The sequence below is a fragment of the Leptinotarsa decemlineata genome, unplaced genomic scaffold (assembly GCF_025532065.1).
Source record: "Leptinotarsa decemlineata unplaced genomic scaffold, Ldec_3_MD MMD2_tig00026369_RagTag_RagTag, whole genome shotgun sequence".
Classification (NCBI taxonomy): domain Eukaryota; kingdom Metazoa; phylum Arthropoda; class Insecta; order Coleoptera; family Chrysomelidae; genus Leptinotarsa; species Leptinotarsa decemlineata.
The window spans coordinates 6870904-6890900 of record NW_027412709.1 but is presented as its reverse complement, the minus strand read 5'-3'; the positions used below and the strand labels follow the sequence as shown (position 1 = coordinate 6890900).

The window sequence follows — 19997 nt, the reverse complement described above, 5'->3', positions numbered from 1 at the left end:
CGACACCAAAGTTTTGTCCTTATTGTTTTTAATAAATTTACTTAGGTTATTATTCGTTCTATAAGCTACGTTTACGCCTTCTTTCTTTAAAAAACGGGCAATATTCCTGTTTGGTTCCCCCACATATGTCAATGTCTTATAACTCACGTTATCGCATCTTGAATATGGGTAGACCAGATCCATGGCTTGCTTTTGTCGTTTTTTGGAAAGAATGGAGTTTACAATATCTACCTTATAACCGTTATTAATCGCGATTTGTTTGATCAAATTCAGCTCTTTCTGGAAATCCCTATCAGACAGTGGAATATTCAATAATCTGTGAATCATACTATTGAATGCAGTAACTTTATGCTGGTACGGGTGTGTGGAGGAATTATGTATGATAATGTCCGTGTACGATCGTTTGTGGAAAATTGCAAACTCATGTTTATTGTTATTTTTCGTAATGGTTAAGTCCAGGTAATTTATTGAATTATTTACCTCCCTCTCAGTGGTGAATTTTATTGACGGGTGGATGGAGTTGGCATATTCAATGAACTTGCCTAATTGCCTATCTGTACCAGTAAAACATACTAAGATATCATCTACGTATCTGTACCAGTACAAAAAATTGTTGGCTAACTGATTATTATGGATTTCATACTCTATGTTATCCATGAAAATTTCCGCCAGTAAGGGACTCAAAGGATTCCCCATTATTAGTCATTCATTGCATGAAAAGAATTCTCCGTCAAACTGGAAATAATTTTGAGACACACAAATGGTGAGTAAATCAACAATCTCTTGTTTTATCAGTGGATTCACATGGTTTTTGTCTAAGAGACACTCCACTAGTCCAATTGTTTCAGTTGGCGGGATACTGGGAAATAAATTTTGGACATCGAACGATATTAATTTTGAGTTATCTGGGAGGATTACGTCTTTAATATTATCCACTAATTGATAAGAATTATTTATACTAAATTTAGGCTTGAAATTGGTATAGGTTTGAATCAATTTAATCAGGATTTCTGAGATTTTGACAGTAGGTGCCGTTACGAACGATACCACTGGTCTAATCGGGAAATTGGTTTTATGTACTGGTACAGATACGTAGATGATATCTTAGTATGTTTTACTGGTACAGATAGGCAATTAGGCAAGTTCATTGAATATGCCAACTCCATCCACCCGTCAATAAAATTCACCACTGAGAGGGAGGTAAATAATTCAATAAATTACCTGGACTTAACCATTACGAAAAATAACAATAAACATGAGTTTGCAATTTTCCACAAACCATCGTACACGGACATTATCATACATAATTCCTCCACACACCCGTACCAGCATAAAGTTGCTGCATTCAATAGTATGATTCACAGATTATTGAATATTCCACTGTCTGATAGGGATTTCCAGAAAGAGCTGAATTTGATCAAACAAATCGCGATTAATAACGGTTATAAAGTAGATATTGTAAACTCCATTCTTTCCAAAAAAACGACAAAAGCAAGCCATGGATCTGGTCTACCCATATTCAAGATGCGATAACGTGAGTTATAAGACATTGACATATGTGGGGGAACCAAACAGGAATATTGCCCGTTTTTTAAAGAAAGAAGGCGTAAACGTAGCTTATAGAACGAATAATAACCTAAGTAAATTTATTAAAAACAATAAGGACAAAACTTTGGTGTCGGATAGATCAGGAGTATATAAGCTGACTTGTGGCTCCTGTCCAAAACTGTATATTGGGCAAACAGGAAGAACATTTTTCCAACGAATTAAAGAACATAGGAGTAGTTTTGTAAATAGAAAGACCAATTCCACATTTGCAAACCATCTTTTAGCAGAAGGACACGAGTTCAATCATGAGTACGAGGTGTTACATTTAGAAGAGAAGAGTTTGGAACTTAATCATCTAGAATGTTTAGAAATCAATAGATTCAGGAATTCGGGTAATTTATTGAATGATCAATTAGAACTCAATAACTCTCCGTTACTGAATATATTTTTTCAAATGTGAAAATGGAACATAAGTGCAGGTAATTTAATTCGTTAGAAACTCAGGTAAAATATCAGCTACTTAAAATTCAGGTACTTCGTTTACAAGTACTTTGATTTCAGGTACTCCATAAACTATATATATATTTAGTATTGAATGTGTAGAATTAGTTGAAAGACACGCCAGATGAAGTCACTGTATGGCGAAACACGTGTTGCGTTTTTGTAAAACAATTTAGTGAAAATCTCACAATAAAGTGTTTTTGGAATACGTTAGTTATGGATTTTCATCAAGTATCGGCCGATTCCATCATATATATCAAATTATACAACAATCGAATTTTGACCAAAAACTGATATTTTCGTTACTTCCAGGACTGAGAGTTATAAAAATATTACGAATTACGATTGGTTAGTGGGAAATAAGCCTAGAAAGAACGATCACGGCAATACAAAAATTTCCAAAACGAAAGAGTACGAATTTTCATTGTGTTAGGATACCTTCTTGTCGAATCTATTGGGTTGTCTGAATTATATTTTGGGGTAATCGAAACAATTTACAAAAGAAGTAACGACAGGACCGTAATTTAAAATTGTTGTCACTGATAATGGTAGTTATTTCGAATGAAACGCTATAAAAATATCAAATGTGATATACTCTTGGATTGTGAATTTGTTGCTTTATCGATATCTGTAATAAAAAAGAGGTCCGCATTTAAAAAATTAAGTTGATGGTCGCCACGTTGACACGAAACATTTTAACGAATATTTATCATTACATCGTCATAGTAGACTTCGAATACAATAACAGTTTCTTTTTCCATTTTTTGATATTCTTCGAAATAACAATTCCATTCGAAATAAAAACGAAGAACAGCGCGAGAGTCCCCGTAAATTTTCTTTCACCATTGTATCGTTCCCAATGACAGTTACCTTTTTTCCCATTCAATCGTCTTTGTATTTGTTACGGTTTAGAATATAGCAATGTTACCACATAATAAAAGAAACGGCCTGTATATGATCGAGAAATTCCTTCAAAATAAATTAAAATTGATTGTAATTGTTTTTATCGTTCATCAAGTTTTGTTCATGGATTTAGATGAATCTCTTATTGTGACATTCAGTGTTTTTATTGATTGAAGTAATGAAACATATAATTCCTAGAACAGGTGGTTCATTACGTATTAAAATCTGAGGAACTCACAGCAACAACGCTCACCAACTGATCTCTAGGTTCAGTTCGTTATATTCCGTCATCCTGTAAAGGTGCGTATTCACCAAAAAAGCGAGCATGAGCGAGCATTCGTGTATGTTTGCTCGTGTTCGCTCGTGTTTGCACGACATATTGATGTCTCGTCCACACCAGAGCAAATATCTTCAAGTTCGTAGTCGTAGTTGATCCATCTACTTTGTGCGAGCACCTTTTGATATACCGCCTTCTTCTCGATCTTTTCTGAACGCGAACAAGCATACGTTCGCTCGCTCGCTAGCCTGTACTCACCAGACGATTATTGATGCAGAATGCTCGTTCACTCTTGTTCGCTCTTGTTCGCTCGTGCTCGCTTTTTTGGTGAATACGCACCTTAATGAAATGCTTTCGAATGAGTATACAAAAATAATGGAGGAAAGTTATCCTCATTTGGTTGGATCATCTGAAAAATAACAATAAAAATACTCTTTTCGAAATCGTTGTATTTAACAAAATTGAACAAACATGATATAGCATAGCTATATTTATATTAAATTTACTTATTGATTTCTTTCAAATAGTTTCTCTACTTTTGGATTCAAAACCCACATCTCACACCCCAAATCATTTATAAAAAAGATATCCTCGAGCAGAAAGATCAGGAATCTAATACTGCAAACGATAATCGGATTTCGGTGTACCGGTTGACACCTGTGAATGAGTAGAGCTAGTAAGGTAGACCAAAGACAAAAGGAACGAAGCACCTAGAAATCAGCATATCAATTTCAAACGTGGCAAATGCGCATCACCTGGCGAATGCGTATAAGATGAAAATAAATGTCTCTTTGTTTCACAAACTAGGGAGGGGAGAATTGAAATAGACCTCAGGAAATAATGGAAAATTTTATTGTATGTGTTGCAAAAAAATTTCACTTGAGTAATGTATCTTTGAGTAGATTCACCAAAAAACCAATTGAAGAAGGATCAACAGCTCCTGTAACTATTAGGTTTCGTTTTGAATTTTACCTCAATTAATGAATCAACTTGACTCATGAAAAACCAATTTTACTGTCGGGAAATATTAATCCGGGTAGCTTAAACAATTAATTTATTCATATCTACAAATTTCAATATAACAAACGTAATTTTTCTTCAAAATATGTAATGATCTTGAGGCAGTTCCACATTCTATCAATTCAACACATGTAACCTCAATGGCTCATGGTTCGAGTACCTCACCAATTTTGGGTACAAATATTGAAGAAGTTTTATTTTCGAACACAATAGTTTCAACTCCAACCACGTCAACAATCGCAGGTCGGTTTACTTCAACGTTTGAATTTTCTCTGGAAGAAATCCGACAGTTTTCTAAGGCACCTCTAAGAAAAAGATCAGTTGGTGGGAGAAAAAGAGAAAAGTCTACAATATATACATCAGAGAAGGAAATCAAATGGTTCAGTGCCAAAAACGGAGTTTATCACAATAAAGAAGATAGCGACTACGAATATTGCTTCCGTTTGGTTTGTCTGAAGCCATATAGTGTCAGCAACCCTAAAAACAAATTGTGCGCTGTCTTGTTTGATCCTATTGGTTTCACGAAGCATGCAACAAGCAAGATGAATAATATGTGTATCTGCGAAATATATTGTTCATTTGAATTTCACTAGTTCGGACTTTCATTGTCTACTATATAAAATGATTTGAAATCCCTGAAACAACTAAAAAAAAATAATTGAAAATGAATAGCTGAAAATAACAATTATATTAAGCAAAATAAACCTGAAATGAGATAATAGTGAAATAAACTACAAGTTGAAATAGAACAATTGAATAAATAAAAACAAAATAAAAATAAAGGAATGAAAAAAGAAAATGAAAATAAAAAGTGTAGAGATTCCAAGTCACGTTAGTTTACGACGTTTTGATTGCTAGTATCTACAATCGTCTTCGGGTGATGACTGGACTGATTTCTTCGAGAGATGACTTTTTATAGGCCGTTCAAATACTTTCACTTATCCCTGCTTTCCATTTTCCGCTTCACTGGTTCCGTGGGAGATGACCTTTTTGGCGGGAGTTGGCCATTTTTCGCTTGATGATGGGTTTCCATATGTTGCGTATTTCTGCGCTGGCCTGGCTGAATACGTTGTTGGACAACATGTATGCGGCTTCCTTGAATTTTCTCCTAAACCAATGTTCCTCTCTGTGCAAGATCTCAGCTTGGGACCACTCGATGTTGTGTTGATGGGTCCAAACATGGTCTGCTATTCCTGATTTGCTGGTTTCCCCTTGCTGTATGTGTTTCTTGCGTTCGGCAATGCGAACATTCAATGGCCTCTTAGTTTCACCAATATAGGATTTTCCGCACTCACAGGGTATCCTGTAAATGCAATTCTTGGAATCGCAGTCCGCGTTTGGTGGCCTGGTTTTCGTGAGGCTGCTACGGATATTGTTACCGGATCTGAAGCAGGTTCTGATGTTGTACTAGGAACCAATTCTTCTTATCCTCTCCGATAATCCTCTGATGTAGGGAAGTGCAAGCACTGGTTGTGACGGCTTCTCTTGCTTGCGAGGCTCCTGCTGTCTTTTAGCCAAAGTCTTTTCTACCATCGCTTTGGAGTAGCCATTCCGTTGAAAATCATTTTTGATGATGTCTAGTTCCTTCTCGAGGAATACGAAGGAAGGTCTCGAGAAGGAACACGTTAGATGAAAAATATGTTTCAATAACAACAGTTTATTGAAAGAAAAAGAAAAGACGACTGTGTTTCAATTGTCCCCGGTACCTCTTTTTGTTGTTCCGGGACAGGGGGAAAATTTAAAGAATTGTCAAGAATATAATGTTTCTACTAATCCCATTGAAAATTATAACTGAAAAGAAAATGGCAATATAATCTGGAAAACATCTTGCCAACGAATGTTGGCTCGCATCCAAAATAAAATTACCTACTGTAAGATGTTTTGAGAATAAGAATATTTAATTAAATTCATTTCTTTTTTCTCCGGTCTACCCGACCTGAACCTAAGGAATAAAAATTTCACTACAATCATCATCGTTTATAAATAAAAATTGAAAATATCATTCACTTCAGTTTCTTTCTGATTCTGCGCAATTTTGCTTTCTGAAACTTAATGATCGAATGATTTACCATTGTCAGAAATGAATATAATTCCATCATTGATTCTCCTATCAATACCAACAGTGATAAATGTAATAATTTCCTAGTTGTTAATGATATGAAATGGTAAAAATACTAAAAAATGTAACCACTATAAACAGGCAATTACATGGCAATCAATGCCTTTTAAGTTTCCTTCAGTTTTATTTCAATTCATTTATTGTTTCAGGATCACCAATCAGAATAAGGAAGTATTTCCGGATAACGAAGCCCATACTAACAATAACGAAAAATATTCATTTTCGTTGAATAGAAATACCAATATGTCTACTTTCATTATTCATAACGTTAACATCACTGACTTTGGACCCTACCAATTGGTAGCTAGTAACGAATACGATAACGACTCATTAGAATTCTTTCTAAATGTTACAGGTATGTCGATATCAATATAATTTTATATTGTAACTGTATATTTCAACCTGAGCGTGACACTGATGGAAACAACAAATGAAAAACATGACACTACGCAAATTTCTTCATAATAACAACCACTAATGAATATATTCATTTATCACCAATAGGTGATAGAATTGGTCGGTCATCCTCATGTCAGTCGATAAAAAAAATTACCATAAAATTAGTTTCTATTGAAAAGATTCAAAATTAGTTAAAAAATATAGTAACGGCTACATCCATCAATTTATTAAATATATTTGTTGAATATATACACAAAGGAGCAGAGTAAGACGCCATGACTCTATTCCAAATATTTTATTTCCACTCTCAAATAATTGTCTGCCTAATATACATCAATAAAACTTCATTTCAATTGAAATAGTCTATACTAACAAGGCATGATATGTAGCCCTCTTCTAACACCAGGTAGAATGATGAAAATGATGAAAGACAAAAATAGTATCGTTAAAATCAACACGTATTCAGAACCACAATACTTAAATCCATAATTTTAATTTATTTTTCAGATAAACCACGTGTTACCCTTGAGATAGATAAACCGTTTCATTACCCAAATGAACCCGGAAAAGTATTGTGTATAGCCACAGGGAACCCCCTACCAATAATACACTGGGAATTCAAACCTTGTGTGAATGCAGAGTGTCAGTTTAAAGAGGTGAGCGTTTAACCCATTTCAGTAAAGAATGAGTATTTTTCAAAAGGGATGAAGAGCTTCAATAGCAAGCAAACTAATCAATTGCGCCTTAGCTATTGTAAAATAATTTTGATTGATGTGACATTGGGATCATCCATAATTGATACCTCCTTGAAAATACGTAATCAGATGATCTGGTTGAGGCAGAAAATGAATTGAAGAAGATGTTCTTCAACAATCCGTCTCCTCGTTCAACGATCATCATAATATCATGGTCAAGTTGGTAACCGCCAGTATATTAATGTTGAATTTTTCATTGAATTTCGAATGTTTATTTTTGGAAACTGATTTAAGTAACATTTGATTCTGAGATTTTCACTGGACAGTTTACAGAACCCCGACACGTGTTTCGCTGTAAAATAGCGCTCTCAATTATTTATATACTGAAAAAACTGTACTTGATTTGTGCTCTTCATGAAAATGACTCAAATCATATAACCATCCACCTATGTAATGACTAATTATTTCGCCTGAGTTCAGGTGAACACTTTTGAAAACTTTCAAACATCAATAAATGGACATGTGCTAAACGTATTACAATTTACGTTTTATATGATGAAAATTTGAATCATATGTCATGGAGAAGTGAAGAATTCAATTCTATTTAGATAATAACTGAATTCTAGGGGTTTTTGAATTTATTTATTTCCAAGCATTCCAAAAGATTGAGTTTCAAACCTATAACTAAGAAATGTAATGTTTCATGGTGGTGGTTGAACTCATGACCCTATACTTGTGATGCACTGTTTGGAACCTTTGGTGTAGTAATGAATATTACTGGAGTGGAATCCCAACACCAAACCGTTATTTTCAATACGTGTTTCAATAACCAAGTGATCATTTTCAAGTGGAAGAACTAAATTACATAAAATATTGTCCTTGTTTATACCAAATATACCTCTGCTAGGTACCTGCGCCATAATTGTCCTGAATTAATTTCACATGTTGACTTATCTGCTAGCCTTAAATTACTTTCAAAATATTGCCTAATCTAATAGACAGGTGAATCTGATAATAAACTATTATTTCAAATAGCTATATAACATACTATTAGGATTGGTCCACCATCGTTATTCAGTGTATTTCTACACTCTCATAGGCATGTTAACTTGTCCAACTAATCTTTATAAGCTGAAGTATATGGAATGGTTTTCTTGCAAAATATGATGGGCGACTGCTGATTTTTCCAATCTTCCATATTTTGGGTGTGCTAAGTGTTCCTTATATCTTATTTTCATAGATATTTTAGTCTGTCCATAATAGTTTGCATCGCAGTCCTTACATTTGATTTCGTAAATAACAGACTTTTCCGAATTTTCGACTTTGTCATTTGGATTTCCTAGAAGGCTCTGTAGTGTATGACTTGTTCCAAATACCACCTCCATACCTTGTTTCTTGAAAATATTTCCAAAGTTCATCGTATACTGGTGGTATGGAACTAAGATATATTTATCTTGGTTTTCGTCTTTTCTAAAAGTCGAGATTTCATTCTCAATCTGAACTTTTTCTTATAATATCTACAATACCCCTCAAGAAACCGTTACTGAGTGCAATTTCCTTCTTTTGTAAACCTCTCTTGTGTAAGAGGAAATGTCAAAAGGGGATGTACTAGAAAATTCGGCGCAGCTCGTTTGTGCTGTCCACAGTGATGTGATCTGTCAGGAATATACTTGTAAGTACTTGTTTCCTTCCTGAAAACATCGTACTCAAGCTTTCCCCGTTGGCTTCCCATTACCAAAACGTGAAGGAATGGAAGTGTCCCTCATTTTCTAACTCATGCGTAAATTTTATTGATGGAAATCGGTTATTTACACAAATTAGTGAGAGAAACGAATTCATCAATTTCGTTATTATTGAAATAATTTTTTTTACTAATTGCCCTAGGTATTGTAGGGTCTGTGAAATTGGGACTCTAGGAAATGAACAACTAACATCAGATGAAACCAAAATCTCACCTTCTTGTAGAACGATGTTTTTTGTATGGAAGGAATTTTTGATACTAAAATTTGGTTCCGCAATAGGCAAGCTTTCAAATTTCCTAGTGAGCCACTTCGCTCTTTGGTAGGTAGGAGATCCAATAGCTGACACGATGGGGCGCATTGTTTTTCCTGGTTTGTGGATTTTTGAAAGGCCATAAAGTTTTGACACCGTTGGGTTGGAGACTTGTAAGTTCCGTTTCAATTGAGGGCTGAGTATGTTGTAGCTTTAGGAATGAACGAATTCCCGACTTTTAGAAAAGACGAAAACCAAGACATATATATATATATATATATATATATCTCAGTTCCATAATACCAATATACGAAGAACAAAGGACAGGCGAGAATGAAAAAAATTTGGAATTTAAGAAATTAAATGTGAGGACTGCGATGCAAAATATCATGGAAATACTAGAAGAAGAAGATCTATTAAAATAAGATATAAGGAACACTTAGCACCTAAAATATGGAAGATCAAAAAAACCAGCAGTTGCCGTAATATTTTGCAACAAAACCATTCCATAGGCTTCAGTTCATTAAGATAAGTTGGATAAGTTAACAAGAAGAGTAAATATAGGAGTGAGTAAATATAATAATATTATGAATAACGGTAGGGGACCAATACCTAATAGATTTACCCGACTCTTAGAGAGGGCAATATGTAAAATGAATTCAAGACAAGTAAATGAAGTAACATGTGAAATTAATTTAGGACATTTTAGACGCAGGTAGGTATCTAGCAGAGGTATCTAGGGTATAAATAAGGACAATATTATATGTAATTCAGTGTATTCTTCCTCTTGAAGATGAAGCACATGCCGAGGTGTTAAAAATAACGGTTTGGTGTTGAGATTAAACTTGAGTAATATTCATGCTCCTATGTCAAGAGACGGTTTGCAAATATTGAATTAGTTTTCTCGTTCGACATATAAGCAACATGTGGCGATTTTTGTGGTTTTGTCAACTGTCCAGCGAAAAAGTCATATAATAATGTGTTACTCAAATACGTTATGTATTTTCATCAAGTATCGGTATATTCCATCATTTCAGAAATTGAGTGATATTGAAATGATTCTAATCAATTATGAGTACCTGTTAACAAAGTTTTTCATGTTAATAATCGAATTTTTCAGATGCAAGGAGTGTTACTGAATTCGCGAGAAGTGACATCAATATCACAACATACGGTAACCTCAAACGAACTAATCAGTTTTCTGCGTTGTACTGCCACCAACTCCATTGGTTCGGATGTTAGATACCTTGAATTTCTAGTTTCAGGTAATGTCTATAGTTTTTTAAACATCATCTATTGAACATAGAAGAAGTTACAGCCTAAAAACAAAGAAAATAATTCTGAAATTGTAGAAGGAAAATGATGACAACAATAACATAATGGCCATAGAAATGTTAATGGGAAAAATGATTGAAATGAGAAAATGTATTTTCACGTGATATTTATTTTTGTTGATATACGGTGTCAGCGAGTTTTTTTCGATAATTCATCTAATCGAAATTTGACTTTCATGTTAGTTTGTGTTTCAAACCAGAAATGGAATAACATGAACATCCATCACTAACTGTTGGCCAGTACCTATCAGAATTGACATTTTTTTGAATCAATTTTTTGTAATAAATTACGCATTCATTTACGAAAAAATCAATATATTCAGTTGATATCCACTTCTTTGTGAGCAATATTTCATGCGTATTAGTTTTCATGTCACTTTTCATTATTCTGAAACTAACTTGGAAAAAAATGAATGACGGTGTGAAAACAGCACAAGTGTTACAGAGTTCAAATAGTTTTTTAATTTTGCAGGGCCGAATTTAGGGAAGGGCAGGCGGGGTTACTGCTTTGGGGCCCCCACAGTATAGGGACCCCCACAATGACGGGTCAGCAATTTCAACGATTTTTTTCCCAAACAGTTTTTTTGCATTTTTGACAAGAATACGTTTCAGTGGCAATACTTTTTCCAATGTGTAATTTGTAATTTGTACTCATGAGTTGAAGAGAAATGAAATAATCAAATAATATCCGAAAAATGGTTGACCCTGCAGGTCATCCTTACAACTTCTCGCTTCTTCGAGCCCAAAATTTCAAAAATTATTCGTCGAAATCACCTGAATGGAAATCTTAACATTACACTATTTATTGAATGCGTCGATTTTCGCTAGATTTCCATTTTTTGAAATTTTTTGATATTCTTAGTAAAAAGTTGAAAACTAAATTTGGGAATTTTCTATGGAAGAAGATACATTTTTTGTATCGCGATTGAGAAGTAAAAAGCCAAAATCTTTCATTCCCAAAAAATTCGATATATTTTATTAGTTTCCAAACTGTCCAAAAACTCATATTCATTATAATCAATGAAACACATTTTGAATCAGTTGTTTTCTCGAAGAGTGTTTGTATTATTATTGTTTTGGTTATGGAATGACTTTGTTTATCAAAAAAGTTTTTGTATGGAATTGAATAACATTGACATACCTGGTGTACCCTATACAATAATGACTTTTTGAATTTTTTTCATGAATCTTAGATTCTATTCACATTTTTAGAATTCGAGAACGGTTTCGATATAACAGATTTTGAAGACACCGTCGTTTTAGACAAAGACAGAAGCACTGCAACTTTTGCTGTTGGAGAAACCATTCATATTCTGTGTGGGGCGTCCAAATACGAATACACCAATGTGACTTGGTTGTCTGAAGGTAGAGAATTAGGAAATAGTGACCGTAAGTATTAACGTTAGTTAGTAATGAGGTTGAAGTTTCGAATGAATGTGAGTGACGACCATGCAAAACCCAATATCTTAAATTTCTGCGTTTTTACACTGAATTCTGGTACACTATCTCAATCGGCATTCTGCAGAACCATTGTCGAAATTCTCTTTCGTTCCTAGTGAAAATATAAATGCATATTTCACGCTCATTGTGATGCAATTGAGTCTTGCATACATGACTATTCAATTCAAGGGGGCGAAATACATTCCAATTATAATTAGATGAACGCTTCAATCTAGCAGACCACTTTTATAACCTTCATGCAGTTATTGTTCACTGTGGTTCTGGCGTTGATTCAGGTCATTATTACGCATTAGTCAAAGACGAAACGGACTGGTTTAAGTTTGACGATAGTCGTGTCATGAGGGGTTCTGGCGATGTTGTCAAGTTATTAAAGCCTCTGGAGACACCCTACATTTTGTTTTATGAAAGATAGGACATTGGCAGATCAAGATCTTCTGATGATGTGGTTCTGCTGGTTTTTCCGGGTTTTCCTGTAGCTGAGAAAGCAAATGCGCCACTGGAATCAATGAAGTTGCCCCGGAGCGCCAATTAATTTTTGTTGTTTCATAATTTCATGATTTGTATTACTTTCTTCTAATAGATTCAATACATTATTTCTATTTATTATAAAAACATTCGATTTTTTTTTTGTAACGTTGATAATGAAGCAGTAGTTAGTGTCAAGGATTAACAGGATGTTTTTATGATGGAATAATAATTATTAATATTTTCACTGAATATCTAAGTCACAAGTGAAACTGCTAGAGAAATGCAATATATTCTCGTAGTTTTGGAATCAGTCAATGAACAGCACTACGAGATTGAATGAACTCACCGTATCGCACTGCGAATGGGCTGTTCTGCAACGATGTTCCCAAGATAAGAACTTGAATTTTGAATATAAAGATAGCTCTAGCTCTGGTAAATATTCAATGGTTTACATTCAAATTGTTATTTGTTAACAATGTACAATTTCATTTTTAAAATATGTGATGGGCTAGAGAGTGAATCTTGTGAGCAGAAAATATTTTAATATAGCATTATAATGCCCAAGCTCTGCTAAATCGTGTCTTCATTTAGGAAACGTATCAGAATTCCACAAAAAAAGTGGTTTACTACAATATCTCAAAATATGTGATGGACTAAAGAGTGAATCTTGTGAGCAGAAAATATTTCAATATAGCATTATAAGGCCCAAGCTCTGCTGAATCGCATTTTTATTTACGAAGCGTATCAGAATTCCACAAAAAAAAGTGGTTTACTACAATATCTCGATGAGGATATAGAAAAGATTTCGAATTGGGGTGAAAGTAACTAGGTTCACCTAATTAACTTTTGATGCTTTATGAAGCTCAGATCAGACCTTCTTTGAAGTATTGTTCTCATGTATGAAGCTCTGTCCCCAAACATACCCTGAAGTTGCTGGAGTCCATCGAACAAAGGTTGAAGATTTCTCTCGCTTCTATAGATACTTTCACGGGAGGTGTTCAAGTGACTTGGCACATTTGATTCCACCAAGAGCGGTACCTATCAGAAATACGCGACAGACTGTGGCTGCTCATCGTTTTGAGGTTTAACTCTTCCATCTGGAGAACTGCGTTCATGTGGAATAAACATCCTGAAACCGATTTTCCAAATGGATTTAATCTCCAGCGATTCAAATCCAATGTGAATCGCTACTTTCGCACAGGCACCGCTCTTGGAGTGCCTTGAGGATTTTTCTGTACTGCTTGTGTTTCGTCCTCCAAAAAAAAAACTAGTGGAAAAAATTATAATTAGCAAAGTGATTGAAATTTCCGATCTGGATCATCGTGTCGTCCCTTATTTAGAACAACTTGTGCATAGGTGTACTATGCCCAAACGGAACATGTGTAATAACAACAAATTATAAATGTTTTCCACTCAAATTTTATCTCATAACAATGTACCTATTTCAGAAAGAGAAATTCAATTTGACGATTTTTCATTCATTTCTCTTTGTAGGGATCACAATTACTCGAAATACAACAGAATTTTCGAATGAAGCATTTTTGGAGATAAAACTTGCTAATCCTTCTGATAACGGTATTTACGAGTGCAGAGTGAAGACTGCAGGAAGCTCACAATCTAAAGAAATAACAATTTTTGTGGAAGGTTTGTATACAGTGGATATGCAACTCATTTTCTAAATACCCTTAGTTCATCAATTTCATCTGATTAATATATTACTTCTGTATCGTTATTTTCGATCTCTCTGTGACGAAATTATCATGAATCTGTTGTTCAATAATTTCTGATTTGGAATTGTTATTTTCAGAGCCTACTGAACCAATTATAGCAGACCCGAAAAACAAAGTGATAGAAACAAACTTTCCGAAAGATTTAGAAATGTCCTGTGAAGTATATGGAATTCCGAAGCCTAAACTTACATGGTACAAGGTAATTATTTCCAGTAATCAACTTGAGAACATCATGAAAAGTGAGAATTGAAACTTTCTATGTTGTTTACCACTTTTATTTGTAACTAACGTTACTGCAGTTACGTCCTATGAGGAAATTTTGAAAGGAATACAATAAACTAAAAAAAAACATAAAAAGTTCAAATTCTCATTTTCATGGTGGTCTCCTACCACGTAATAACGGCTACATCATCAATTTTTCTAATTTGAGAACCCTTGAAAATCACTGACTGATTAAGGGTGATAGAAATTTTTTTCAGTGAACAAAATTGTTGTAGATATGTGAAATTGAAGTAGATAAAATTACTGTATCTTTCCTAAACAAGAAATTGATGTTAATGTAACAAAGATAATAAAAATTGCTGATGATTGGTTGAGAGCATGGTGAATGCCGTATTCAACTGAAACTTAGTAGATCAATTAATAACTTTGGTAATAGTAATAAGTAATAGTATAATAGTAATAATTTAGTAAAATTCATATTCAAATCATTGAAACAGTTGTCAAAAATTCGTAGTTAGAATTCGAACCTTATACATAAAATGAATAATAAGAAATTATATATTCCATCAACTCCTTACCGATACCTCTTGGTGCTATCAACATGATAAAAGTTTTGTCTCAGTTTCGTGTGGTGAAGAAATAATGATAATATAGGAATGTAGCCTTTCACAGCTGGCGTCACTGTTTTGGTTGGTTTCCGGTTTGTACTCACCTAGTCGATCGAGCACAAGCGGAGTTGACGGTTGGGTTGGGACAGACTGAGAAGTCTGCAGTCGCAGAACACTCACTGTCCGACAGGAAACACAAGATCCTTTTCCAAAATACCGAGAGATTAGCAACGTCGAATCATTATTCAACAAGAATGTATGTAGAAGCCATAGAAATATACACCAAGAGAACTCCAAAGGAAGAGAGAACATCTACCAAAGATCTGGCAAACAAATTGAAAGGCGTCAAAATGAAACCATATCACCCAAATCGAGCGGAAAGAATGCGCGAACTCTCCAACTCCACGGAAGGTGACTTATGTAGTTGCCTTTGAAACGTTTGGAGATTATAACCATTAAGAGAATCATAGTTACGACCGCACCGGGGGGCCTGGGGGGCCGGTTAGGCCCCCCAGACGTACCCTGGCGTTGGATGCGATCGGGCGTGGAGGGGTGGATTTTCGGGAAATCCTTGCGGGTACCGCCCTCACCCCACACCAACAGGATTTCGCAGGGCTTCCTCCCGCTCACCGAACCCGGAATTGCTTCCTTACATCTACTTAGTGTGGCTAACCAAGAGACAGGACCATCGGCAGCGTTCGACCGAACGTTCGTACAAGTTGACTAAGCTCTTCTTTCGCCAGAGAGTGCTCGCGTCGCACACCTGCCCCCGCCAGCCATGCCAAATCAATTGGGAATATGGTCCCGGAAGTGGCCGGCCGGGGTCCTAAGCTCGGATACTAGTAGCTCCGTCCATCCGGGTTCCGACACCTCAAGCGTCTGCCTTGGTGCCCTCCAAGGCTAGACTCGGATACTAGAGCCCGGAAGGACCGCAAGTCCCGACACCTCGAACGCTTGGTTCCGGCAAAACCCGGAAACCAGCCAACACTGAAAAAGTGTTTATACATTTTATCAAACATGTTCATTTTCTTACTCTTGATTATTCATTTATGAAAATATTATCAGTTCAGTTATCTTCTTCTCTAGAATGGAATAATATTCAAGCCCAATGAATCAAGGATTATCATAGATGAGGAAAGTCAAGTACTAAGATTTAATATTACGAAAGAAGATGATGCAGCCGAATACAAATGCAGAGCAGAAAATAAAAAAGGGGTGGCTTCCAAGCAGTGGTCTCTCCGCTTCAAAAGTAAGTAGAAAAATTTTTTTGTCGAAATATTTTCCAGTAAAATCAAATGAAATCTGAAATATTTCAAAATTGTTGATTAATATTTGGGCTAGTAAAAATGTTCTCCAGCTCTGGATATGACGTTATTCCTCAAACTCGCGCTAAAATTTGAATACCAAATTATTTTTTCAAAAATCATTAGAGTTAGTCCCATCACAAAAAACTTTTGATTGAGTGAGGAAAAGTCGAAGTAAAAGTATAATTTAAGGAAGTGACTATAAATTTTCATTATAGCCCGAAGGCCTTTCAACTGGCATCTTCCCTCTGTCTAACGCCACCACTGTCAAGGGAATCCCTACTCCTCCGAACTCTCCCCCCCCCCCCATCACATCACCTACGCACAACGCCGCTAATGCACTGGGACGAATTAGCGGGGTAGAAGACCCATACTTTATTTACCAAAAAACAAATTTTACAATATATAATTATTTACGATTTTTGAAATTCAAACCAAATACTTAATGACAATAATAATAACTTAAATATAACAAAAGATTGATAAACAAAACAATTCTGCTATTCAAACATGAACAAATCGAATAAAACCAATTTTCTATACCAACCCATAATCCCCTTTTTATTCCCTCACAATGTATACGCATATATCGGATTCATGTAGAGTTCCACAGACTCATGTCCAGCCCTGACCAGGAGGATAGTCACGTACACCAAAAAGCGACCTTTCCTCATTTTTTCTGTGCGTTGATAACTCACCCAAATCCTTTCCTTTTGTCCCTCACCACGCTGTCTGCCTATTCATTCGCGAATCGTATCCATTCATTCTTTTTCTCATTTGCATCCCTCAGACTCCTTTCACCATTCACCCTCTCCGTCCTCTCCTTCCACTCACGCCATCCAATCCTGTCCCCTATCATACATATATCTATCACGTGATCTGCCGTTTCCAGCTCCCCATACTCACACGAGCAGAGCACCTCCGGGCCCAGGTTAAATCGCGCCAGCTATCCCGGGAAATCCCCATGCCCCGTGAGAAGCTTAGATCACCTTTCGCGACAGTTCCAGTGATTCATTCCCGACTGTTCTACAGATCTTGTTCTACAGACTCTGTAGAACACTCGCCCAGTCGCACCCGTCTCCCATTCCCTTTGCCATTCCCTCTCGATGTTCTCTTTTATGTGCTTCCTATCATCGATTTTATTGTGCATTTGTCTCACGTTCATCGAGACCTGCTCCTTGTTCATGCCCATATGAGCCTCTTCATGAGCCTTCACATTAGCCATATTGCCGGCGTCGTGTTCCCTCCTCCATATGATTTGGGTACGTACTCCCCTCTCTCTCCTTTCCTCAATCATCCTCTGTATCCTTGCTACCCTTTGATTCACCACTCTTCATGCTTTCACTCGTTCTACAGCCATAGCAGAGTCACTAACTATTTCCAAATTCTCCTTCATGCTCCACATGCCAATCACTCGCTCTATCGCTATTTACTCTGCTTCATTCACGCTACTTTGCTAAGTGATCCTTTCATTCCCTGTACTCCATTCATCCCCTGTTCTTTTTGTACGCCCATCCTATTCCCATTCTTCCTTCCTACATTATCGCTCCGGCGTCCATGTATACTTCACTCACTTCCTCTTCCTCCATCTCCTCCAGCAACTCCCCTTGCACCAGGAGAAAATTTTATCTTCAACTTTCACTCTGTCTTCTATCTTCCTTCTCCCATTCACTTGTAGTCCATACAGCTCGTACTCCATACAGTGCCGCAGGTTTGGCTACCCTTTCATATATCATCCTTACACATTCTCTCTTTAGTCCAACATCCTTCCCGGTCTATGAACGAAAGTCCTGTGTCCACCACAATCCCGAGGTATCTCACACTCGTTTTTTGTTCTATCTCTCTTCCAAACGATTGGACAGTGGGAAGCTTTTAGCCTCCGTCTATGACGTCTCGCTCCCTGCTCACGCGAGAGTTCCCCTTATGGTGCAATTTCGATATTGCTATATCTCAGTTACCTATGTAAGTAAATATTAGTTATCCGGAACCTCCTGGAAAAAGGGAAACATTCACGAAACAGGTGAGGGTGATTCTGCTATCACGCTAAAGCGTGAATTATCTTATACAGTTTTTCCATGGACTAAGCGCGATCTTCTTCTCGCCGCTCATGGAAGATATCCAATGAATCATAAATCAGCCCGTGTTTACGGGCTGAAATGTATTTATCACTGTTTGTGCAAATACGGAGCACCATATTTTGCAGGGGAAGCCTTCAGCATAGCTGGTCTTATTACTTGTTTGTGAATAAGAAACTTGTCAACACTGAGCTTGGAGTTGCGTGAAATGAGCGAATACGTGCGTTTTATCGCTGCATCCGCTCGTTGGATCGCCAGACTCAAGTGTTCCTGAAAATTTAGGCGCCTTTCTAGGATAACTCCAAGATACCGCGCGCTTTTCTGCTCGTCAACGCTCACGTTTTTGATTCGCAACTTCCCGAAGATCTTTAGGTACGTTGATAAACTTTTCCGAAAAGTCGGCGATCCTGGTAATATTCTTGTGCTCGATGCATTCGTCAGGTTTCACACCGTAGACACCGTCGAAATACTTCCCGAACAACCGAGCCTTCTGAAGATCCGTCACCGCTTGTACTTGATACTTTTGTATGGTAGGTATGGCCTCAAAGCTGTTGTCTAACATTTTAGCCGTCCTCGACAAAGAATGGTCATGCACACTCAGACTCTTGAGCTTATACTGCCACTTTTTATTGGTGAACTCGGAGATGTGTTCATTGAAATACACTGTAAGTCTCAGCATATGATCCTTGTAGCGGGAGTCTTATGTGGGCGGCAGACATCAGCGGTATGTAGAACATTGGTCATCATTGGTCAGTGGTATGTAAGTGGTATATATATATATATATATATCAACGGTCATACCACTGATGATATCTGTCGCAGAAGTTGATAAAACTTTTGGTATTTTAGGTTCAATTCGACTGTAACAATTTGATTTGTGTCTGATTGTTGGAAAATAATAATTCCAATGTTTAAACACTTGTTGACTTTATTTTTATGAGGATTCTTCTCACAATTTTTTATGCAAAAGGGAGTACTGGCTATTGATGATTGAATCAAAATATGCCAATTGAAATCGCCAACGACCCCGCATATGGGAAGTTGTCATAGTGATAAAAATGTACTAGCCCGGATTCTGTTCTCTTTATTTCGGCTCTCTATAAATGTAAAATAACGTCCATTTGATGTTATACAACCATTTTATAGTTTTTTAAAAATTGTTTTTTTTTTCGTTTCAGATGCACAAAAAACTCCAGTTTGGCTGTACGTGATTATCGTCATTCTCGCCATTTCATTTATAGTTGCAGTGGTCTTCATGTTGATCAAAATACAAAAAGAAAGGGTAAGATAGTTAGATAAGTAGAATTTGGAGCCTCTGCCGTCAAATTATGCCATTGAAAA

General features: G+C 36.2%; 1 protein-coding gene across 3 annotated transcripts in view; it reads left to right on the top strand.

The window, feature by feature from the left end:
• Nucleotides 1-19997, top strand: part of Pvr (PDGF- and VEGF-receptor related) — a 105843-nt gene that overhangs the window by 63518 nt on the left and 22328 nt on the right. For all 3 annotated transcript variants that reach the window (XM_023174138.2, XM_074185301.1, XM_074185300.1), the window contains exons 9-16: nt 6518-6723; nt 7275-7423; nt 10575-10719; nt 12001-12177; nt 14212-14361; nt 14525-14646; nt 16364-16526; nt 19835-19938. In XM_023174138.2, the coding sequence (XP_023029906.2) occupies nt 6518-6723; nt 7275-7423; nt 10575-10719; nt 12001-12177; nt 14212-14361; nt 14525-14646; nt 16364-16526; nt 19835-19938 (1216 nt within the window). The remainder of the gene's footprint in view (nt 1-6517; nt 6724-7274; nt 7424-10574; nt 10720-12000; nt 12178-14211; nt 14362-14524; nt 14647-16363; nt 16527-19834; nt 19939-19997) is intronic.